At 36.2% G+C, this 26,502-nt stretch overlaps 2 protein-coding genes across 10 annotated transcripts in view; one reads left to right on the top strand and one right to left on the bottom strand.

Moving 5' to 3' along the window:
- Positions 1-5,336, top strand: part of Gbs-76a (Glycogen binding subunit 76A) — a 30,027-nt gene extending 24,691 nt beyond the window's left edge. For all 7 annotated transcript variants that reach the window (XM_083079503.1, XM_083079504.1, XM_083079502.1 and 4 more), the window contains one exon: positions 1,536-5,336. In XM_083079503.1, the coding sequence (XP_082935629.1) occupies positions 1,659-4,025 (2,367 nt within the window). In that variant the 5' untranslated portion in view covers positions 1,536-1,658 and the 3' untranslated portion in view covers positions 4,026-5,336. The remainder of the gene's footprint in view (positions 1-1,535) is intronic.
- A 5,116-nt stretch (positions 5,337-10,452) lies between these two features.
- Positions 10,453-26,502, bottom strand: part of Pip (heparan sulfate 2-O-sulfotransferase pipe) — a 47,042-nt gene continuing 30,992 nt past the window's right edge. Inside the window, exons 3-8 of one of the 3 annotated variants that reach the window (XM_083079554.1) lie at positions 15,028-15,098; positions 13,700-13,906; positions 13,047-13,126; positions 12,670-12,951; positions 12,259-12,413; positions 10,453-11,920 (exon numbers count right to left, since the gene is read on the bottom strand). In XM_083079554.1, coding sequence (XP_082935680.1) covers positions 11,745-11,920; positions 12,259-12,413; positions 12,670-12,951; positions 13,047-13,126; positions 13,700-13,906; positions 15,028-15,098 — 971 coding nt within the window. In that variant the 3' untranslated portion in view covers positions 10,453-11,744. Of the gene's footprint in view, positions 11,921-12,258; positions 12,414-12,669; positions 12,952-13,046; positions 13,127-13,699; positions 13,907-15,027; positions 15,102-26,502 lie in introns of all 3 variants that reach the window. The other 2 variants (XM_083079553.1, XM_083079555.1) reach the window with 2 other exon arrangements.

Raw genomic sequence — 26,502 nt, 5'->3', positions numbered from 1 at the left:
AAAAATTCTCAAGAGCATCGCGTTCTATCATCTAATCGCCTGTTACATAAATCATAACGAGTTATTTTTCTCGATGCGGTTTTTAAAATCGTCTCGCGGTCGGCGCCACCATGTATGCGTGTGTATGAAAAGACTTCGGGATAAAAATAAATATCGATAAATCAAACGCTCCGAAATATCCGTCCACGGCAGGAATTTCGTGCAGGATGCGTGAGTGAAATGTCACCTTAGCGCTTAGATTCGTTCGGAGGAGGCGGCGGGGAATTGATTCGCGGCCAATTGCGCGTGTATTTATATCGTTCCAATTTTCTCACGCCGGCGTGCACGCCACTTTCCTACGCATGTAACATTCGCAAATTCGCCCAGAGTAATACATCGTCGTTTCGCGCGTCCCGATTGATTATCGCTTCTTCGTTACGTCCCCGGTCGCGCGATGTTTTCTTTGAACTCTCGTTGAATGCGACGTGTTTATCGACGATTTTCTTTCCAGTAGACGTCTATTATTATCGGTTATTTCTCTTAGATTTGATACAGGTTTCAATAAATCGTCATCGTCAGAATCGCTGTCGGTTAATTATAGCTTCGAGAAATGTATAATCGTCGGTCGTGTGTAAAATAGCAATGAATAGAAACGAGGACGTTTCCCTCCTTTTTTTATCTCGATATTCGATTGTGTAAAAATTCACTTGTCGACTTGTCATCGCGACCTGCGCTACTCGATTCTATTTTGGTGCCAAGATGAATGGAAGGTGGTTATTCGTCGATCCCAGTAATTTTTAGACAATGATATTTGAATAATCACGTATATGCGCGTATTCTGCGAGGAATCAAAGATCGACGCGATTGATACTGTACATTTTGCGCTTTGGAGAGAATGCTGCACGTGGGTCGTAATGACTGATCATTTGCACTTCCTGCGGCGCTGTTTCGATAGCGCGCAACATTGTGGCCATGAGCCAATGCTATGACTATTAATGACGAGCGTATTAGTGACTACGTCACTAATGCGTATTCAGTGCTTCGACTTCTTTTTTTTTGCATCTCCACATCTTATAAACTGTTAACGAGCCGTTGACTGCCGTTAACGAGCTGACTTCAATTATCTATCGAGCTCCACTCGCAATCGATAAAGTAAGGATCATTAACTTCAAAATCTCTCTCTCTCTCTTTCTCTTCCTCTCATATATCCTAAGAAATAACCACTGGCAACACAATATACCGGAAGAGAAATACATTTAGCGCAATTATAGTTGATTGATAATCTGAGTAGTTATCTTATTGTGCTAGGAAAAAAAAAGAAATTTAATTATCGTTTTTTTTATATCTCCTCGATGCACGCAAGATACCATCTATGGCAAAAATACAAGGAATTATTTATCTCGCTTCTCGTGGTAACAACATCTCAATGACATAGATATAAATATGAAGGAATCAAAACTTCAACTTCTCGCTTCGTCCCGTACAGGTCTTTGGTCGATCAAGCATGTCTTCCTTTTCGCAACGAGATTTAAATCCGTCATTTTCCTCTTTTCTAGAACGACGGTTCGGACAGCGTGCCGGCAGGCCGAGGCAGCGGCCCGACCTCGCCCTCGCCCTCCCCTTCGGAGGGCAGGCACGCGGAAGCCGAGGAAACAACAGCGGGTTCCAACGTCCTCAAGATGGGCAGCACGGATTCGGCAGGCAACGCTCGCGGGCCCTCCTGCGGTCTCGTCAATTCGCTTTTGCCCAGCAGCTGTCGAGGTAGCGCGGAGGCGTTCGCCCGGTGTCTTCATCGAAGGCTGACGTCCTTGAGCGGCGAAGACTCGCCCGAGCGAACTACGGATGCCTCCGTACCACGCGAGACATCGTGGTTGCATCCATCATCGTCGAGCAACCGCCATTCCACCGTCAGTCTCACCGCTAATCAGCATCCGATTCTTCAGCATCAGCCGCGTCACAATTCGGATTCGGATCTCTTTTACGAGTTGGAAGACGAGGAAGAGGAAAATGGATCGCGTTCGCCTGCCGAGGAAGCGACCGCCGCCGAATTGGCGCATCTGCTGGCGAATCCGGAGATCCTCAAGGCGAACCATCACGACGCCTGTCATTGTTCGCCGAGCGGGACCAGGGTCGTGAGTGTTCACTCCGGGGATTCCGAATCCGGCTGCATCTTTGCGTCACCGATCGCCGGCTCGCCGCCCAACAGCGATTCCCTAGAGATATTCTTCGATCCAGAATCCTCGGACGCTGAGAAATTGAGGAACGAAGTCTTCTTCGACCCGGTCAGCACTTCAGATAGCGAGGTCAACAATTCGAATCCCACCAATACTAATTTTACCCGCGCGAGAATCAAGATTGCAATGAACGGACGCGTTAAACGGACGAACACGAATGTGGAACGCAACGAGGACACAACGTCCGAGTCGAGCTGCTCATCGAGAAGAAACCCTACGTCTTGTATAAATGGTAGTCGGCAGGAAGAGCAGGTTGTCTGTAGTTCAGAGGATTCGCTCAACGGCAGAAGCTCTCAAGAAACAACATCGCCTAGCCACGAGTCCTTGTGGAGCACGTTTGACGATAGTACCATGTCTCTACAGGATGAGAGCCCTCCCAGGATCATCCATTCCGTTGTTCCTCCCATCTGCTTACCCAAGTCGCATTCAGACTCCGAGTTGCCGAGCAACCATATTAACATGGCAATGTCCAACAAACTCAAAACAGACAGGCGGAACGAAGAGGTAGAAGAAGAGGAAGAAGAGGACAATGAAAAGGACAAGAACGACGAACATGATGTTGACGAAGTTGACTTCGTCAATGGAGTGTCGAAGAATGTGATGTGCAATGACAAAAGTGACAGTAAGCTCGATGATTTTCTTAACGATGTCGAAGACTCAGTTGATAAGGTGAAGAACCAGGAAGACCATACAGAATCCGTAGAAGGCACGAAGGCATTGTCAAAAAATGCAGCGTTGCTGAATACAGAGAGTACGATCGCCAATGACAGCGATACTGATCAATCTGCCTACAGCAGCGCCGATATTTTAAAAGCGCTTTCACTGGAATGTTTAAATGACGAGAAGACAACCTCGAAGAGCGAGCTAAAATTGGGGGTCGAAAATAATGACACGCTACACGAGAATGACGAGGAGAAGAGGCTAAATTTGTTGCTGAAGAAGCTGGGTAGCAGTCCTACGGCGAAGGAGGACGACTCGTCATCACCCGAGCAGGAGACACAGAGCGAGACAGTGGAAGAGGAGGAGGACAGACCGCAGAGAGTCCGTAGATGTTCCTCGCTGAAGACGGGGAAAACGCCGCCAGGCACACCGCACAGAAAGAAAATCGTCCGTTTCGCGGACAAGCTCGGTCTCGATCTGGCCGATGTGAGAACGTTCATGGATGAGATACCGAAGATACCCAATTCCGCGTACAGCGACTTGATCTACGATGACATTTTCCGACCGCAACAGGATAGCGGCAGTCCGGACAACATCGCGGCGACCACCAGCAATCACCATTGGTCCGATCGTTATCAGGATGATGGCAGGCGCAGATCCATGTCGGCAATACCCAGAAAGGTCGACCGAATGCTAGTACCGTTGTTCCAACAGCCGGGCGGCATGGCGAACTTTCTGGATATGGTGCGCGAGCGACAAGTTTGCCTTGAAAATGTATTGGTGCAGGACCCAGTGATTTTGGCTATTCAGGGCACGGTGCGCGTTATCAATCTCGATTTCCACAAGTCCGTGCACATACGCTACACGCTCAACTCCTGGCGAAACTTCAGCGATCTGCAGGCAACGTACGTGCCTAACTCGTGCGACGGATTCAGCGACAAATTCACCTTCATCCTCTACTGTCACACACTACTGGTCGGTCAGAGGCTCGAGTTCGCGGTACGTTTCCAGTGCAAGGGGACGCAACACTGGGACAACAACTGCGGTGCCAATTACTGCTTTCAGTGCCTGCCGGCAACATCGTCGCCCGGATATATACCGATCACCGCCGATGAGAATCGACGCGGCAGCTGGTCACCAATGTTTTATTGATGGATGTCTGGATCGGCTTGACACGACGACGGCATGGAAACACAAACAGACTGAAACTTGTTGATGAAGAGGCTAACGGCGAGAACTCGCGGTACTCAACGGTACTTTTTACACGTTCCTAAACAAGTGCTCCGCGACGAAGTGTGAAAAACGAAACTTTCGGGATTTATCATTGTCTTCTGATGTTTTCGCAGAGCTTTCGGAGAGCTTACGTAATAATGTTATTAATTAATTATGTAAAATTTATTTTAAGAAATAAGTTGTAAATGAAACAAAATTGTGTAATTCTTGTCAAAAATTATATTTCTTGTTTTTCGATATTAAATCGATATTAAAGTGTGAAACACCTTTTTCAAATTTATATCAAAATTTTCGAATTTTGTTTATATTAAAGTGCCTGTTCTATATTAAAGTTTTTTGATATCTTAAATAGTTCAATCTCCGAAATCTCTTTTCACGAAAGCATTTCCCGAGGAATTACGAAATATATACTCCGCCCATTACAATTTTTTAAACTGTACCTGTCAAACGGAGATTACAATCTTGAAAGTTAAAATTCTTCTCGCGTGAAGCGAAAAAACGAGAGAACTCGTTCCAAGCTACGAAATGGCCTAAATAGAGTTGGCACAAGAAACGCTAAGGACAAGTAATCGGTTTAAACGTTCCTATGGAAAGAGTACCTTTACAGAGTTTATGTCAGAGTTAAAGCTGATGAATCATTTAATCGATCGTACGAAAGAATATCGATCACGGCCGCGATTTGTTAGTCGGTACAATGGCAACAGATGATAATAAAATGAACGTTGTTATAATAATATTAGTCCTTGTTAGCGATATTCTATGAATTTAGATTTTATCGTAGAGAATGTCTGTAAGACGTTACACGTACAAATACATTTATACTTTTCTTTCGAGATATTATTCGTCATCGAGTACACGGGATGGGACTTTTGAATAACGTAAAATTTAAATGTAACTGGTATCTCCAAAAGATATATCACTTATATTATAATTATATATATTTTTCAATTTAATATAATAAAGATTTTAACATAAATCATCTATTATTAAAGTCATAAAATATCTTTAAAGGAAATTACTATCGATTTCAAGATTACTCAATATTGAAAAATAAAAAGTTTTAAGATGATAGAATAATGTAAAGAAACAAATATAAGAGCTGAATATAATTGAATTTTTTGTCCATTTAGATCCTTTTTAGACTAATATTTTATTTCTTATTGCTGGAGATTTAGTGTATATAAAAGAGTTCCACTCGTGTGAAAAAAAACGCGTGAATGTTACTTTGTACATATATTATAACATACGTGTACAGGTAGCGTCAGTATTGGTGGCAGACGTGTTCTTCATTGACTAATTTTACTTTATTCAGCATATAACATTACTCAGAACTCATTGCGTTTTACAATATAATCCTTATACGTTATGTTTTTCTTACGCAATGTATGTACAATATATTATGCGAACAGAGATTTTTCGCGGGAATTTTTTAAAAATACGAATCCTCTGAGGTAGAGATCTTTTCTAATTTTATATTCAAGGATTGTGTATATTGTCGTTTTTGGATGCACAACTGATTTCTATCTTTTATACAGTTCTGCATCATATTTTTGCAACCAGGGATATCCATAAATATTTAGCATCTTTCTCGAATTATCATGATATGCTTCTCAGATGTATTTTTTTCACATTTTAAGTAAGTCGCTTCTTTCAGTCGCATCTAAAGAGTATGATGTTATGGCTTTTTCGTTTACCGGTTTACTGTATTCCTTTTGGTACATCATTCAATTTATACAAAATAAGAATTTGATATTTTAGAAATGATAAAATTATTTTGTTATTATATAATTTTACATATATATATATATATATATATATATATATATATATATAACATATATATATATATATAACATATATTATATATAAACATATATTATATATATATTATATATAACATATATATATATAACATATATTATATATATATATATATATAACATATATTATATATAAACATTAAATATTATATATATATTATATTATATATAAATTATATATAAAATATATATATACATACATATATATATATATATATATATATATATATATATATATATAATATTTTTCTAATGTATCAGGTTATACAATTGCATTGTTGTTGCTTTTTATAAATTTTAATTTTATCTTTTTTTCAATTCGCGATCATGTTTTTCCATATATTTAATCTTGGGATTAATGATGCTGTTACAAAAATCATTTTTTCCTCGTGACAGTAACTTATACTATAACAATTAAATATTAAATATCACATCATTATTATTGAGACGCGTATAATGATACACATGTAAAACAAATTGAATAAGTTCATTGCTAGACAATATTAACTGTGAAATTTTTCGACGTTGGATGTGTCTGTAAATTAGCTTCTTGGCTGAATATTCTGTAAAATGTAAGCATTAGAGTAAAATAAGATATTTGATGATAAAACAGATTTATAACAATCTTTTAGTCATCAGTCGTTGAATTCCGTGCACTAATAGAATTTCATAAGGTTACTACAAAATTACAAAACTTATTATTTACTGTACAGCTAGAAATTATTATTAGGAAAATTTTTCTTTATCGCAATCTAATGGAATTATATTTTGTGCAGTTCTATTCACATTTTTTAAATACTATTGTTTTTTGTATCTTTTAATGTTATCTACATGTATTATCGATCGTCTTCCACAAAAAAACATTTTTAATTTTAACTGCTTACAGTAATCTACAAATGAAAGAAATAAAATATCAGCGAATTTCCCACGAGAATTTTATGTAATATAAAAAGTTTGATTAATACAAAAATAAAAATAAAAAATTTTATATATATAATGTGCGTTATAAATGTAATAACAATATAAAGATGTTATATATCGTATATGTATTGAGAGAAGTACTGTTATAATTATGTGTATGTACGTCAATACGAAAGTAAATTACCGAAGAAGCTAATTATATTTGCAACGCATACACACGGTACACAACTTCCAGTAAATGCGAGATTATTAGCAAGAAAAGTCACACCGAGAATATTTTCCTAAAGATTATTATCAACGATTGTTGATTAAGATGCGATGATTACTAATATAATCGGTTTAGCAATAATTAGATAATTATAGAATTAATTAATAATATAGTAACGATTGAAATTGTGTCTTTTGACCACCGAGTTAATCTTGTCGTACAGTTCATTTTCGTTAGGTATACCGAAAAGAAGGAGAACGTTGAGTGCGTGCACTAATCTCATCGATCACTTTATGTACAGGGCTTTTATATATATTCCTCTACTTTTTAATCATTTTAACGGGCTATAAAAATTGATGATGCGTGAATGAGAATAGTTGTCATCGTTTGTTTATGTTTTAACTCAAGATGTATCTATGTCTCGAAATCTCTTTCTCTCTTGAATAAGTAATCTTCTCTTGCGATTTGGAAGTAAAAGGATGAATATCTTTAATACATTTGTATAGTTTCTTTCTTCTCTTTCCAGATCGCAGGCCATTAGTTGCTCTCGCTGCGATATATTGCTATCATATCCTACATCGTTTATTATGTTGAAATACTTTTAATTGTAAGATTATTATAAATCATATGACTATAAACTCAATCATGTTTCTCTCTGTAAGTATTTCCATAATGTTATGTTCGATATAAATACAATGTAACCGCATTAATTAACGTTAGAAATACGTCACAATCAAGTAGTCTCGAACCATTAATGATAATGTTGTGACAACGAAAAAAAAAAGATAAGCGACTTCAACTTTGGCGAAATATTAATTATATAATTTTTTCTTCATATTTTAAACGCATATGATCTGGATAATTTCAATAAAAAGATTTTTTAGAAATTTCTTTTTTTAATTCTGCACGAATGCATCGTTTATTCACGCGATAAATGCAGAAGCAAATTGCGCGCGTGTGAAAGGTAGTCATTTCCACAATAATAATATATCCGATGAAACGAGTACAATACATTCTAACGAGCCTAAAAAAGGACACTCGAAAGATTCGGTATGTAAGCGAAATTTTTGTGAAACGAACCATTTTTCTTGGTCTCCCCATTTATATTTGTACCTTAGCTTAACGTCTCGTAACTTTAAAGGCGTTTCTGTCTCGGACACAGAAGAGAGCTCAAGGGATGTTTAAACATTTTCACCTATGGCGAAAATTATCCATTCACTTTTGCGGATATCATTTGTAATTTTCAAGATAGACCTTGTTATATCGCGAATATTAGAAGATAAACTGAAGAAATAACAATAAAACATCGATAGTTACAGTTGTATAATATTAGTAAAATAATGACTGTTAGAGCCTCAATTAGATCTCAAAAATATATTATTGAATATATATATAATAAATATATTACTTTTTTTATCTCTAAAATAGACTTGATTCTTGATATTTATCACAGAATACGTGCCTAGGAAAATATTAATCCTTTCGAGATATCTATTAAAACTTATATTTTATAAATTTGTGATCTGTACACAATTCGAACTATATGTTAACATAATCATTTTACATCATCAATGATTTCATTTTACAACGAGATATGTCGATACCGTCCATATGTCTCTCTCTCACCCTCTCTTTCATCCGTCCCAATCAAATATTTCTGGACTAATAAGAATCAATAATTAATTTGTAGAAAGCTTTACGCCAGGTAATTAATATATTCGTGTTATTGATAAAAAGATGGATCGATGGAAAATGTGCCTGAACGTTTGCCTAATTGTTAGATCATTATAAATCATATGATTATAAATTCAATTGTGTCTCTTTGTAAGCGTTTCTGTGTCCGAGACGGTGTCGATTAGCGTATATTTTTCTATGTAGATATACATAGATACATAGATATATACATAGATAAGTCGAAATCCACGTTAAATCTTTTGCAATATTGAAAGCTTTTTTCTATTTCCGTTGTAAATGTAATTCAACAATCCGAAACAGTGCATATCAAGAATCAATTATATATTTGAAAATAAAATACTTGATCCTGCGAAGGTATATTTACGAAGGTTTTTCGTACAATTTGATGATATTTGAATATTAAAAAATGTAATTATTTTAATGTTAATGGGCGCTGATAAATTCACAGATAAAAATACAAAGTCTGAATATATATACAAGGTGTTCAATTGCAAAAACGAACAAGAACAAGTTTGCTTTCGATTATCATGCAATACTCTCATATTACTGTGCAATACCGAATTTCCTTTATCTTCATGAAACATCGAATAGTTAGATCTATGTAAAAGTTGCGCTTGTGAAAACGGACTAAACTGACATTTTCATATTATTAGCGTAATATGTTTATTTATAAATATGGTATTGTGTGTTCTATATATTATAAGAAAACTTTGAAAGATTAATGTAATATCTTGCGAAATTTTATCAGAATAACTCTCTCGGCATTACGTTCGCCTCGTTCGTTATTACAAAATTATCTGTATTGTTAGACGAAATTATTACGTTAAGCGTTCTTTGTTTTCTAATCGAGTCAATTTATATGCGTATTGTTGTGAGGCGAGAACGCGTGCGTAAATAATGTTGATTGAAAATAGAAGTTAGCTATATATGCGCGAAAAAAGGCTGAATATTAAGGAAGGAGTACAATATACTTATATATAAACGTATATATATATATAAATATATATACATCTGTAACACATACACATACACTCATACTCATGTTCTATATATTATTAAAATAATAAATGAAGCGATTCATAATTTCTTTTTGTTTCGCGACCACAAAAATTCGTCTATCTTTATCTTATACTTTTGTCCCAACATTAAAATTGAAGATTTTGTCCCAAAATTAAATTGAAAAGTATAAAAGAGGGGTGTTTCTCTGAAATTTTTTACTTATCAAACCGCCTCCAAAATGGACTTTACAAATTATGGGTTCATTTTCGTGCTGCATCAGTCAATTTACTTACTTCGTCTATTTTGAAATGAAAAAGTTCATATTACTGTATTAAAATTCTAAACAATATTTGTTGGCTTATCCGCGTCAGAAAATGTAAACATATAAAACGCGCGCAAATGTCATAGTTCGCGTGACGGTTGCGTTTACGAGTCTCATTTTAGAGATTCTCGAAATAAAACGCTATAGTCCCGAACTCATGTGATAAACTATTTTATAGAATGATGAAGGAGTGCGATTTAACACGTACGCTTCATTCGAACGATACATTTAGACTCTTTCGACACGACAAAAAGATCGAGTTAACGTTTATCAAATAATTTATCAGAGCGAGATTGGAGATTTTAAAGTTAATGTTAATCGATAAATAGGCACGAATATCGATATCGGCGGGAACGATAAAAGATATCGTTGACAACAGATTTTTCTTGGACGGTAAGATAACTCGAGAGGAATATTTGAAAGGTGATTCATCTTTTTTCCTTTAAATGGCAGCGTTTTATTGCAAATAATCAGTGAAAGTACAAACGTGTGTTATGCATTTTCTCTTTACAAAGCGCAAATATTCTAACTGTTTAATCTGTATAATTTCTCTCTGTTATCGTAAGTAACTCCGCGATTAAAAGTATCATGGTTTTATCAGTCTTTGCGTCGTTTCTTCATCATCAATTTGAGAAAAATCACCGCAAAAACGCTCTATTTCGATCGCTATGAAATATATACGCCTAGAATGATAAATGCGTTCCAAATTCGCGCGTGATTCCTATTAAAAAAAAATAGCAACATGACGTCCGATCGCAGAGACCGGCACTCGTTGAGAGCGTTTCTATTTTTGGATTGCACGTTGCATCCACGTCACATAAGTCTTTATATAAAACGATGAGTCCACCTTCTTCTTTCGTGAAACTTTGCAAACATTAAACGCTAAATGTACACCAATCTTTCTCCTTTTCTTTTAATAGTCCTTCTAATTGCATTTCAATTATACGATCACGTTTTATCTTCGCTTGACACAAGTCAAGATTTTTCTGTTGCATTAGATTATATTATCACTTCCGACAAAACACATCTTTGTCTTTTTGTCATAGAATAATAGTCGACAATTTGTAGTGGGCTAGATTTATATCCTCATCAAGATCCTCTAAAATGATCATCACAGTAATTTAATCATTCTCCTTTTTCTCTTTCTTTGATATCATAGATCTTTATAATTTGATGTCATGGATTTTGTTTCTTCACTCTAAGTTCGTGAAAATTCCTTTAAAAGCAAATTGATAATCGCTAAGGAAACAATTGAAGGAAATATAATAAGTGTATATTCCTTTCTTTGTCTTTGATTTTGTGGAGTAGTCACTGTAATTAAACCTTCGATAACATCATAAGCTCTTCATTTCGGCTCGAAATAGCCATTACTGAAATTGCGATTTCGATAATATCGCAATGAATTAATAAAGAATACGGTGTTTTTCGCGAATCTCCGATACTTATCTGGAAATTATTAGAGTCTCTTTCTCTTACAAATAATCAAATTCTCGTAGACTAATAATTCTTCAAAACTAACTATTATACTTGTTTTGTAAATCTTTAGCAAATCACTGTAATTAATGCACTTATATCGAGATACGTCCTTCTTGATAATGCTTTTTGCACGTCTACCTTTTAATAAATACACTCACACAATGGACGGAAGATCTTTTTTAGAGATTGCTCGCCGATCACAGAACGTTGGATTGCAACTTGAGAGCTCTGTATTGTCTGTAAAGTCGTTGTTTGCAAAACTGGTAGAATTCGACCTCACGAGTAAAGTTGCTGCGCACCAAGTTCTTCACTTCCTCGCTGACTGGCGGTTTGAAGAAGTTCCGGTTGATTCTCGTGAAGGAATTTACTTGATCTGTGTAAAAGATATCGAGAAACATCATGTACAATTGAAATAATTATGATAATTAAATTCTTACAAATGTAACATAATATTTAAAACATCAATATATAAAAATATCAAGATATTTTTAATATATTAATAATTACTATTGCATAATAAATAATAAAAATATTAAAAATATCAAGGTATTGTTAATATATTAATAATTATTATTGCATACATATATAAGTTACAAAAATGTTTTTAAACTTTTAATGATATATCCTGTATTAATCGTACGTATAAAATAATATCATGTAAATGTAATTATATCGATTGAATTTAATTAAAATAATTGATCGATTATTTACCATAATAAACATTGGTGGCTCCCTGGAAAAATCGTGGTATATAATTTTCCAGTACCGTGAGAGTCGTGTTCATGTCCTCCAAGACACCAACCACTGCATAGTGCTTCTCCACCGCCAGTTTGGCTCGTTCCAGAGCACCCACAGTGTTAAAAGGACTTGAAAAGACAAATATATTAAAAAACACGTCACGTGTTTATATATCATTTTGATAACTGTAAAAATTAAATAACATTTTCAAATTGATTAAAGTATTATTATTAGTATGTATTACATTACTATGTATATTACATATTATATGTTATTTAATATATTTAAAAATTATTTTGTATTATTGTGATGTGATATTTTTTTTGATTATTCGATTTTATTTGTAGAGATTATTTTCTGATATTTTACAAACAACTTTCTTACGTGCATTTCTCGCTGTGCCCACAGAAGAAGAGCGTTTGCCTGCGATGATCGCCGATACCTTCGTGGACTTCACCCTCCAGATATCTACACTCTCGATCGCCCTTAAGAACGCACGACTCGAAGTCCTTCTTAAGCCAATTGGGATCGGGTAGCGGCAGATCCGGGAAGATCTGCTTCCTCTCCACGTAATACCACGGCGCTCTTACATAATAATACCAGGATATGACCCTCTCCACGGGATCGCGGACCACGTTGATGTAAATCGGCTCTGGTAGATGGAATCTGACGACGAGGAGAGACACAAGGAAAGTAGTGAGTAGAAAATTGTGAGTGGTAGCAATCATTCAAATTGCCTAGGCTAATCTCGTGGCACTCACTCTGTGAAGTTAGTAAAGCAGACGTGCTTTACGTAGACAGATGGCTCTGAATAACTGCTGACCATCCTGGCAAGATGAAGCTGAAAATGTATACAAAATAAAGTTAATTCAAAATTACGTACAAATTATACAGCGCTTTCAATGTACTTGAAAGGACGAGATTGCAAAGAGAGTATAATAAATTCTTTATTATTATTTTCCTTCTTGAGTTACGATTCTTGTAAATAAAGGGATCTTTTCGCAAAAAATCTAGGCAAACATCAACTCGTGAATTCGTCGCTTTAAATCAAACACGCTGATTCTACTTCCTCCGAATGTCGTAATAACAAGATACACGCAGATCGCTACGTCCCTTATCTTTATCGCTCTTCATGGCAGGTTTCTATATGAAAAATAAACGACACGTTCGTTTCTCTTCCCTCCCATAATTTTATCAAGAACGAAAGACCCGCGGCGAGCACGAGGAAGTACGAAGAAGAGACGGCACCGTTAGCGCGTGAATCACTTGATCGGACTGGGTATCGTTGTACTTTTCTATCACCATGTAGGGCTCGACGGGATTATAAATTAAGATAGGTAATTACTACGCGAACGTCGTTGCGCGATTGATGATAATTGATTGGAGCCCCTTCTGGCCGGGGGTCGCTCGTTACCTGTTCGATCGGCGCAAGACGTATGGTCTCGACTCGCTGCACGCGGTCCCTGTTGAACGAAAACGCATTCCTTATCGACAACCTTCTCAGCAGCTCCATGAAGGTCTGCGAACCGACTTTTGGCACGCGATTGAAGAACAGGACCTGCCGGTCGGCCCTTCTCGTATTGTTGAGGGCCTCGATGTCGAGTGTCTCCCGCTCCTCGTACTAGAAGAATCGTTAATATATTTTTTAGTGCATCGATTCTTAAATTATCTAATCTAAAAAAATAAATTTAATTTAGTTTTCCCTATATTCACCGAAATAATTAATATTTAAATATTATTTAATATTATTTAAATATATTTAATATTAATATTTAATTTTAATTTTATTTAAATATATTCAATATTAATATTTAATATCAAAATTAATATTTAATATTAATATTAATATTTAAATATAATTATTATAGAATTAATATTAATATTTCAATATATAATTCATATATAAAATTATGTGATGCGATACGTTAAAATGTTGAGATAATCTTGAGAGAACGCGCAACGTAAAGGAACATCCGAGGAATAGAAATCGAATTGCGGGGAGATATAATTTACCGGCGACTTTAACTACTCATTTTCGGCGCCGACCCGTCATTATCGGGACCCCTCGTTCCCCGCGAAAGGGAGAATACATTGTTTCGCGCGGAACTTTCCGATTCCCTCTCGTTAGATAACGATTCGTGTTATTAGCAAGTCATTCCGCGGCATAAGGCGAACGAAGGTAAAGGCGCTTTAGCGTGAGTGCAGACAAGTAGATACAGAAGGCACACAGCTGGCCGCGTCGCGAATTGCCGATACCCAGCAGCGGTAATAAGCGACCCGTTCTCCTTGTCCTTCTCTCTCTCTCTTTCACTCTGATCTTGCGTTTCTTCCGCGTATATTTTTGCCACCAACAGTGGTACATCGGCCGATGTATTTTTTTTTCTTTCTTTTTTTCTCCCGTGCGAAACGCATGCTAATTTATTCGAGCAAAGAGTCGCAAAAATTAACGCCTACACACGCGCGCATATATGAGCGAAATATCTCGTTTACATCTTACGAAGACGGAAAGTAACAGAAAAAAGGATTTTAATAAATTGGATAATAATAACGAAAGTCAATAATAAAAGTAGCTTCTTACAATGTAATAATGGTAAAGCAAAACAAGCGTCATCATCGTATTTATTGATAATTTCATTTAGAATTCTTCCCTCTAAGTGCTATATGAATTATTAAGAACGTACTGAATTATTAAGTTATTAAATAATTCCTCGTTGTGTATGAAACAATAATTGCGCTAATTACCTTCCCCGTAACAGTACGCTGCACATTCGAGTAATGGATGAGTCCGCTTGGGTTGGAATCCGTTTGAACGCCTTCTGAAAACACAGATAATAATGATGAATATATCCCGGATAATTAGATCGATTAAAATAATTCTTCAGTTATAATAATTTAATAATCTTCACTTATAATAATTTTCAAACAACGTTACAAAAACAGTGTAAGAAGGATGCATCGATGAGACGATCAGAAATTCATTTGAAAGGCACCGGCCGACTTTGGTTTGTCACGTAATGCGACTGAGCGAAACGCGGCCGCCAATTTTTTCCTGTCGACTCGCGGAGAAAACCGCCGATGGATTTGTGTTGTGTCACTCAAGAAAAATCGTCGTCGCGCGCGGAAGTGAACGACGAACTTCGTTTAACGTTTGATAGACAGCCATGTCCTGCGAGTCAGCGAATATGTCTCGAGATTCTCTGCCTCCGCCGTCACGACCACGTGGGAAATTGCATGCGTAATGACAGGAGATCTCTGACAGAGACGCGTATGGCCTCTTTCATAAAGCCACAAGATTCAAAAAGATCTTAAAATCTCTTTTCGGGATTTGTATTTTCTAATTTCTTAAAGTCTTTAGTACTTTAATTTATTAAAGTCTCATTTTGCGCGCCGTTGACGTTTCAATGCTGTTACTTAATATTTCGCATCTGTTTTTCAATTATAATAATTTTCATTCATACATGGAAAAAATATATTACAATATAATTCTTATAAAAAATCGTGGGATATTAATGTTAAGAGAAATCACGATATTTTTATTCAATAATGTATTATACGTATATAATAAATATAATATATATTATATTTTGCAAAGGAATATTGCGTGCGTGTAATTATTTAAATATTTTGATGCACAAATAAATGCATAATCATTAACAAATTATAAAATGCATGATTTACAATTTTTATAATAAAAAAAAAAAAAATATCTTAATCGTCATCGTGTGTTATATATTCCAGCTTTATAAATGTTGTAAGAGGCGATACATTCCTTATGTAATTTGTACCCGTAACATTTTATCGTAATTAAGATCGACACATAATATCAAAGTCTCGATAAATATGACTTTAAATAACTGTCTATCCCATTTAACACCACGAAAGAAGAGGATGTGGCACCTCGAACAGTTTCTTGAATCTATTGCTATTTCTATTATACGATTTCATGGATTTACAGTAACTTTGAGATATGACGTATTCCGCCAATACGTCGACGATTCATGTGTCCAACTTGACACGCGTGCAGATCTCTCATTGTCAGAGCGAGTATTTCCCGACACTCGTCGGAATTCGTTGCTACGTACAAAGCTACGCCGGAAATACCGTAACAAAATCTGCGCGATCCGTTACATGCGTATACAACAATGTCAGTGTTATCTTACAGAGTCAGCGCCGCGGGATTGGTAGGCGTAATTAACGTTGTAATTACACGCTATTTCTACACGTATACGTATCATTTATAAATGCGCTAGTTAACGCACAATAAGAGAAAATTGACGATTTAATTATCGGATTATGATTTCTCATGAGATGATTGATTATCAGCAACTCTGCGGAATTTATCAAGTCTCTTAGATCTCCACGAATGAATTCTCCGCGAAAATAAGACTCTCAAATCTAACAACAGTCAGAATGATCGCAATAATTAATTTTTTTGCGAAACTGATTAGTGCGCACAGGGTACATTTTTTTTATCTTATATATATTAAATACACATATAAAATCTAACAATGCGAGACTTGTTTTAATAAATCCCTCTTATTTCCGTGAAGAAACGTAGATGAGAAAAATAGATTTAGGATAAAGAAAAATTTGTGCTAATCAATGTCACAAAAAATAATATTAACGCGTCTGCTCTTATCAATCTAGAGATTTGAAAAATTTAAGTTTCACTTTAGAGTCTTATTAATCTCTTCATTTAAATGCGATTTTCCTTGGCATCGCATGCGAGTAAAACGAGACCTAGTCACGGATAAATTAGCGCGATCGCGGTGATTAAGAGGTCGCCGTGGAACTCGGCCAAGATCAACGATCCGCCGAAGGGACCGGAATCGAGGTCCCCGTAGGCGAGCGTCGGTCATCTCTAGAAAGTTTGCCGCACTCCCCGCCGAGAATACTTTGAGAGAGAAGAGCATCTCCTCTCACACGCGAAAGAGGAAAAAAAAAGCGCGCGCGCGCTGCGGGCGACGAGCGTCTCTATCCCTCTTTCTCTTTCTTGTTCTCCTTGTTTCTGCTCCGGTGCAGCCAGCTGGAAATGAGATCTTGTTGCGAAGCCAGCAGGCAGATCGCGGTCTATACTTTGTCTCCGATCGATGCGACTAATCCGATTCTTCCGCCCGTTCGCGGATTAATTCGTGCGGTTTAACGCGCGCACAAAGCAACGCGACGTGATACATTTCGTCGCTCGTAAGTAAGCCAGACTTAATCCGTCGAAAGTATCGAGTTTCGAAAGTTTTTTAAATCATCCTTTAACAACGTTATTTAGAATTGATCGCGCCTACGTGAGAAAGTTTCCGTTTCCGAGAGCATTATATCTCGAAGTATCTCGATATGGTCGCGGACGGTTGGCAATTAACATTCCGTCTGAAATCTGGAAATCAAACTCGACGCTCACGCTCGTGAAGTTCGTGAGGAAAATGTAGCAGAGCCGGGCATTCTCAGAGTCGAGATCGTACGGGGAGATAAAAGCGTGCGCGCTCGCGAAAACAGCATCCCTCGCGATCGCCAGGAAAGATGCGAGGTCGCTTCGTGATCGGACTGACAATACCTAGGTCGGAAGGGGAGGGTTGGGGAGGGAAGGGTTTCCTCGGTGACCTCACGCAACCGGCGGGCCGATTATCGACCGTATATCGCTTCTCTCCTTTCTTTCGACGCCTCTTTTCCCCTTTTCATAGAATCAAACAGCTCTTTTATCGCAACACTTTGCGAATCTCGTTGCGCGAAGCAGACATTCGATTGACGCGAGCACCGCAGCTGCAACTCGCGCACAATACCGATGAGTTATGCACAAGATTGGCTCGCGATAGCTCCATGTAATAACGGTTTCCATCGGCATTGTATTCCCTCCCATTCCATCCTCTAGTTCTCGCTTGTAAAATCGAGTTCCGCATAATAGAAAGCCAAGTCGTGGGTGCATACATACATAACGTGGGTGTTATAATTAATTCCCGATCGGTTCGTTAAACGTGTTTTATGGAGTTGATAAAGTCGAAATCCTCATGTCGAGTTACTTCCTCTCTTAAAGCTGGCATTTAATACAAAGGGTCCTTGATTAAGGGCATTTTCTTTAAAATATAGATTTTTCTTATTATATTATATTATTGTATTATATTTATTATATTATTTATTATATTTATTATATTATTTATTATATTTATTATATTATTTATTATATTTATTATATTATTATATTTTATATTATTATATTATTATATTTTATATTCGTTTTTTAAAATAACGAATTTTTTCGTTAAGAGGATATTGATAAAGAGACAGTCCACTCGTGTAAAACAGCGGGAGAGATATCGATTTTGCGAAACATCATCTTGTTATGGTTGCGCGTTACGAACGATTACTCTCGATCGACTACTCTCGTTTCGACTCACGCAAACAGGAAACGTTTGGCAAAAAGCGAAAAGTCAATCATCCTCTCGCTTTTATGGAAAAGCTCGATTGACTATCGCGTCGTTTGTTCTATGGCGTCCTGCCATTTTTCTATCAGGATCCCTTCTCCCCCTTGGATCGATCGCGAATTGAAAATTGTTCGATGGCGAGTGCGATTATTACGGTCGATAATAAATTACGATCGATAATTTATTATCGGCCATTATCGTGCTTATGCACGTACGCAAGGATCGTACGATCGGCGAGCCTCGTGACCGATACAGATGCAAGTTTAATGACGGACGAACGGACGAGGCACCGCGCGCGTCCGGAACTGCACGTTCGCCGAAGGGGCTTCGTCGCTCGGCGTAGGCGTAGGGGCTTTATTCACGTCATTCACGTGGCTTAAGACGTAGCCGCGCTTACATTGATGACCGTAAAAAATCATCCCCGCGCGCATCTCCCGATCGTTGATCCTTGCCCGCTGGAACAAGAACAACTCTTCGACTCCTTATGCTCTCTATATCTGTAGCGCTCTATTACGCCGGGATGGGCGTTAGTATTATGTCCGAGATCTCGCGTACATGGACGGCTGCTACGAAATTTTCTTGGGGAGAATTGAAGAAAGAGAGAATGAAAAATAATTGATAATTCCGTGATTTTTCCGACGGATATTTTTTAAATTTATATTGATAATTTATATTGATTCAACAAGAATTCTTATTTTATTATTAATTTAAATAAAAAATGAGTTAATGAAAATCAAGCGTAATGATTAAAGCAATTAGTTTTTTTGAAAATTCTTTAATTGTCAAACATTTCCTTTTTTTGAACTATCTTTAGTAAAAACTGAGACAAAAGAAAATTGACATTATGATAATGGAAAAGCGAAAAAAATACAAATATAAAAACGAAAATATTTTATGTCTTGACTTTCAATGATTTTTTGGAAACATTTAACAATTAAAGAAGAATTTTCAAAACAACAATCAATTTGCATCTTACTTGATAGCGCTCATTAACTTATTTTCTATTTAAATTTATTTATTTAGTATATTAGAGCTTTTCTCATTTATTTATTTTATTATTTTGTAAAATTAAGATGAAATCAGAAATAATATTAGATAAAACATAAAAAGTATAAAGATCTATTGGTTATTACTTATAATTTATAGTTTGATATCTATGATAAAAAATTTTAATGGCTTTTCGCGGTCAACGATTGTCTTTATTGCTAGGAAGGAAAAAGTGATATAAAAGATGTCGCGGTAATTTTTAATTTTTACTAAAACTTTCGATTAATATACTTATTGTAATGCTTATTACAGCTTTTTGCTTTTTATAGCATAATATGATAAAAGGCCAATATCGTGGAAAAGTGTAACCTTACTATCGAAGAATATGTGCTATTCTTTCCACATTCTAATTTTATATCTATGCTGTGGAACAACCCAATTTCCTCGCAATTTAACGCTGTACTGTTGCGTGCGAAAGAACAATCTCTTCACATTCCATGTACCATAAGCGACCGCAATTAATCGTTATTAATTTTTAGAGGAACAACCTTCAATTATTGCGTGATCATATACAACATTTCTTCTGAATGCTGCGAATATGGCAATACATCTGCAGTGTGTGTATGATGTATACATACATGTGATATACATCAATATTTAGTCATACAATTGATGCATTTAGTAATATATTACAAATTTACATATATGTTTACATGAAACTTTTACACTTGTTATAAGCACTTTCGGAAAGTTTCTTCGAGGTGATTGAATAAATTCATTCGCGTTGTTCTCCAGTGTAATTGTTTGAGCAAACATTTTGCCTCGTTAAATCTCGATCTCCGAGAAAAAAGAAGAGGAAGCGCTCAGTGTTTATGATATAAATATTTATGATGGATGTGGAAAAAGGAAAAAGGAAGTAGACGGTGTGATCGTTCGCTGACAATAAAGAGAAGATCGCTTCGGCAGCATATTAACACAATACGCGGATCACTTGTGCATTTGTGCATCGTTTTTTACGATGCGCTTCCTCTCCGCTGATTAAATAAAAGGAGGCTGTGCGTCTTGATAAATCGTCAAAATTAAAAAAGATCGGTTAATGATGTTTCATCCTTGCGTATCAATTCGAATTATCTCTTTATATTTCGCGATATTTCTCCGAATCGATTTGACGAGACCGCATAAACTCGGGGAAACTTGTTCCCTTTACTTCCGCGGCCGAGATGCTGTGGTGCGCACGAGAAAAAATACGGAAAGGATGTCAAGACGCGCCAGACCGGATCGGCAACCTTTTACTCCCATTTTGGTCAATTGCCTTTGGACCGGGACTCGAGAAAGCTATAGAGGTCGACGAGGAGAGAGAAAGAGATAGAATGAGAGAAGGGGAGGAGATGGGGATGACGCTTGCATCGCCTCTCGGGACGATCTTGCGAGCTAATTGTTCGTGACGCCTCGAGGGAGAAGCTCGCCGCGGTAACTTTCATCTTAGCCAAAAGTGGGGCTGAGGGCGATCAAATTTCCGCCTTTCCTTCACGAAGTTACGAGAATCGACATGTACACAGCACATACCTGCGAGGTAATTTAAAAATAAATTGGACGAGAGAAAGAGAGAGAAAAAATGACGTGGAAAGTAACTCTCTGACGGGCTTGGCTGTCGTGGGAATGTAGGTGCACGTATGCGCGTGAAAAGTCGCGCATTGCGATGCATACGGTTGATTGACCGTGACAGCGATCGCGATTTTCTCAATCAACGATCCAGAAAATTAGGATCACGGATTTTTATTATACAAATCACGAAGATGATATCGCCATAGCTTATGTTTCTCTTTCCCTCTCTTGTCTTAAATTAATCTCCCACCTTTCGAGGAAGAATAGTGAAGATTTTCTCGCAAACTGACACTCTCTGATAACGCTAATGGAAAACTAACGCGCGACACATTAAGAGACATTATTGTTGTGGAAAATTGATTGTAGTTGGAAGCGAAAGTCAATTACTAATGCGTGTCAGAGAGATAATCAAATTAATAGTACGCTGCTGCAGCTGTCGTACACAGTAGACGTGGTAAAAGAAGGTTTATAGGTAAACGGGAAATTTGATGAGAGTAGTCAATGATCGCGTGAAATGGTTTGAACTCTGAACGTCCGTTCTCCGCGAAGAAAGGCGTTTGCATATAAAGGAGTGCCTCACATGAGAAATTCGAAAGGGAGCTACCTGACTACTTTCGCGAAGCGCATGTTATAAGAATAGAGAATGTGGGTCGCCATCGGAGCTTGTCGAAGTCATTTCAAAGTCACTTCCGATGCGCTTGATATGTTCGAGTACAATTTATTTTGTTTAGAAAGATATATTCGGAAAAAAAATAATTTCAATCTTTCTCTCTTTCTTTTTCCGAAGAGCATTTTGTATAAATAATTTATGATATAAATTGTATTGTACAATTTTTTTTTTCAATACTTGACTATCAATTTTTAAATGTAGTATTCCTTTTTACGATTGTTGTTCCAAAAAATAAAACTCCTTACCATATAATCAAGATTTCAAAAAAAAAAAAATCTTTCTCGCGTGATTCTCCATCTCACCGATTCAATGAACGAAAGAGATAGTACGTTACTTTCTTCGAGTGTTTATGAGTAACTTACAATCAATTTCAACAATGAAAATTCAACATCAATCTTTCGAGAAGTGATTAATTCGCGCGTAAAATCTGTGGGGAAAGAGTTCCGAAAGTGACAAGGGAAGAATTATCTCTCGGATATGACGCGGAATTACCCTGGCGTAGTTATGTAACTTCGGGATGTCGACAATAACGAGGTATCCGCGATCGTGACATACCCACCTTCGTCTGCGGTCGAAAAGAAAAAGCGTTTACAAGATTCCGCGGTAATAGACGGCCGCAAAAGATACAAAGGACTCGGATATAAAGTCCTAAGGAAAACTGGACTCGCGGACTGTCGAGATTCGCTGAATTCTTCCAGTGTCAAGGAATTCGAGAAATTTCCAATCTCGCCAAGATACTTGTAATAAAAAGGACGCTTATCGTCGTACAGTTAAGCAATAGCGTGCTTCATATCTATGGGAACAGTGTCAAGAGATTACTGTGTTTTCTCGTGTTGTAATTAATTTTCTTGTGGAATTTTGTTACGCTTCGAATGAAATTTTAATCAAAGAGCTTTAAATCTCATATATTGCGGTAGATAATTAAATTAAATTTAATAAAATAAATAAAATTCATTGATTAATTTTTTCATGAATAAGTAATTAAATTAAATTTATGTAATAGTGGATCATTTCCTGTCGAATGATAATTGTGCACATCACGCATATATAATTACATGTTTGGATGTTTCGAGAGCTCACGCATTCTTTTAATTGAATTCTCATGGATTACGATATTGTAAATAACTAAATTTAATTTAAATAATTCAATAATTACTTTAATTAATTTACCAAGTAATTAAATACGCCAAGTAATTAAATTCAATCTGTTTAATAGTGAATCTTTCTTACTTATCGAGTAACATAATTGTGTACATCATAGCTATATATTTGAGTTCACGCATCCTTTTATTTAATTATCCATATCTTTTTTATAACGTGGATAAAACGGTGTAATAACGACTTTCACTTACAAGAGGCAATAAATTCAAAACGATATCATCGAGCAATAAACGTTTTCGAGCGATCATAAAGTAGAGATTTCATTCAGCATTTTATTATAACATAGTATCTTTCGCGGCGCGTGAACGCGTGTATTCCCCGTAGAATGAGTTTCATTAACTAATTCCCATCATGCATCTCCAGGAAGTTAAATTCACTTCCCGCTCAAAGTTTATCGATCGGCGCTTGATAATCGATCGAAAGTGTTTCATAAGAGTTCTCCATGCGAAATACTGTCATCTCTTACTCGATCTCGCAATCCCACCAGGGATAAATACCAGCTGGCTTCGCCAGCTGGAAGCGCGCATCACGATCGCAAACAATTTCATTATGCGAAACTGAGATCGCCAACTGACATGAGATCGTGTGCGTTAACGCCATTTCCATAATGTTGGCTGATCGTACGAACGCGATCGTTCGTTTGTATAATCGCCCGATTGTAGCATCCTTTTTACATGTTAATGATACAGTAGGATAGAAACGTGCGCTTTCTTTTCCCTTTTATGGTCATTATTATCATGCAACGTCATTAGGTAGAACTTGCAAACGGCAGCCATTAAATTACGAGTAATCTCAAGTATTTTATATTATTTAACTTAACCGGTCTATTTCTATGATTATAGAATATAAGGGTGATTTTTAAATAACCCGCCGTTTCTTTATTTATATTAAAATAGATTTTTGTCATCAAAGATCGACAAGAACTTGTCTCTTTTTCGCTCTTCATTTCACTCTTATTTCTTCGCATTTTCCTGTCTTATAATATTTTGATTAAACGACAAAAGGAAATTATCTCCTCTCAGCAAGAAAGAGTCACATGCTGCGTCCGTAAAACGTATATTAGATGCATGGGATGGTCTCGGTACGATTCGCTCGCGTATTATGTATGTACGTGCAAAATGATCCAGCTCGTTGATGCGTTTCAACAAAAAAATTATTCGAACTGGGTTAGACGGACACCACTGTTGGCATCGTTTCCTCCGGATAATGCTTGACCCATAACGTATCGTTATTGGCCCGTGCAAGATTATAAGAACGCCTCTCACGTCGCTCGCAAATTTATCGTCAGTTGAAAGAGATTACTAAGAATATATTGCCTGTATACACGTAAGATTATATTTTTTGCATAAAGAAATGAGATTTTTAGAATTTAAATTTGCTTATTATAAAAAGAAAGAAGAAGAGTTTCAGTTTGCCAAATAATTTATTATGCATGAAAATCCGAGTAGAATTCTCTATGATTTTATATATCGTGTAATAGACAGAAAATATTTGAAACAATAAAACATCTACGTTTATAAAATATATATTATTATATACACATATTAACAAATAAAATTATAGAGTTACCTATATCTTGGACTTTTTGCGCGAATTATAGATTAATTATATATTGTCTCTAAAACAGATTTTAAGGATTAAAAATTTTTAGGTAATTTTTTATCAAATTTATGTTACGGACTCTTATGTGCAATATATTAAGGAAGTAAACATTTTTTTCGTTGTTACAATTAATATCGTGCTACATATTCGATTTAATTATAAGATTTATATATGCGATACTTATACTCGAACGTTTAAACTCGTTTCTATCCGTTAAATTTTATCTGACCTACACAAGTTTCGCTTCTTATTCTGCTTCTTATAGTTATAACAGTATTATTTTAACTCGTACTAACTTAGTAGAGCGCGTAAATGTATGTTAATGATAACGCATCTAAAGGAAAAATAGAGAAAAACATTTATATAATGATATAGTAAAGTTATATGTATTAAGAAAATTATATATCTTGACATATATTATAATTTAAAATGTTTCGAATATGGATTAATAAATGGATTAATAATTAATAAACACACGTAAAGTCGTCTTAAAGAGAGACCTTCGAGTTGAGAAGAGAGAAGAGATTTATAAATCTTGCAATTAACCTACTTTTGCGAGAACGTTTGCAAGTCTGTTTCAACAATGCATGTGCTTCAATGAGTGTTATTATTATTGTCACCATGAGAGATGTATTCATCTGAAGAAATGAAGCTATTATAATCTCAGCATTCTCATGTCAAAGACAGTGGGCGATAATAGATTAACCAATTGCAATTTTCAATTGGACAGAACTGTATATTGTAAAGGAAACAATAAGAATCGCTTCCTATTATGTCTTAAACTGGCCGACCGATTGTGACCGGAACAATAGCACATTGCATGACAACAGTTAGAAAGAAAGCGCACGACGAACAAAAGGTGAGCATCGTTCTCGAATTTGCGTTTAATTTCCTGTAACGTTAACGACACGGAACTTCCTTCTCTTGCGGAGGAAGATGTGATCTCGATCCTGTCTCATTAATCAAACCGACAACGTTGCAGAAGAATCAAGAACTTTAATACAAGTTTTTTTTTAAATAGAAAATTGACTCTAATTCACACTTTTGCCACCGGAAATTTTACCGAGTTTAAGCGTTTGACGATTTTTTCCTCACAAAATTAGATTTTATTAGATGTTATAAGTATCGCAGAAATTACTATGTTTTCTTAGAATTACTATGCAGATTATTTTGCTCAACAATTTCACATTAATTACCGATGATTGATGTCTGATTGACTGTTCAGCCAGTTGACGGACACATAAAGGAATGACACACGACTACGCTTGTCATTTGAATGATTTTACTATCGCGTGGACATACGATTAACCCTAATCGATTTTGAGACAGTGCTTTTGTGTATCAATTGAACCTTCGCTTTCACTGTAACAAAAGCCTTTGCAAATTAGCCGCTTTCAATAGATACACGATACACTTCTTATCGTGTATACCTGCATAAAAAGAATATCTTTATTTTACTTTCACTTACATGCATTGTCATTTTACGTTTGGCTGGCTGCTAGTTAAAATAAATGCGACCAACGAGGTCGAATGTAAACTGACGTTGATCTTTGTTCCCGAAGAGCTTGCGAATTTTCTCGCGCACGCATTTATTCCGCGTCGAATTGCATCAACTTCGCGAATGCGGAAGTAGATCTGCTCTCAAAATCTTATTTCCGAATGGATCAGAGAGGAAGTCGCACAGCTATCAGTCATCTTTAAAAGTATTAACTCGAATAAAGAATAATTAAGTGCTTCGTTAAAAATAACACGATGCTAAAAATACACGACGGTGAATTATGT

The sequence above is a fragment of the Camponotus vicinus genome, unplaced genomic scaffold (genome assembly GCF_025532165.1).
Source record: "Camponotus vicinus isolate PSW18456_S1 unplaced genomic scaffold, iyCamVici1.0 SCAF_10, whole genome shotgun sequence".
Lineage (NCBI taxonomy): Eukaryota > Metazoa > Arthropoda > Insecta > Hymenoptera > Formicidae > Camponotus > Camponotus vicinus.
This window is presented reverse-complemented; position numbering and strand designations above follow the sequence as displayed.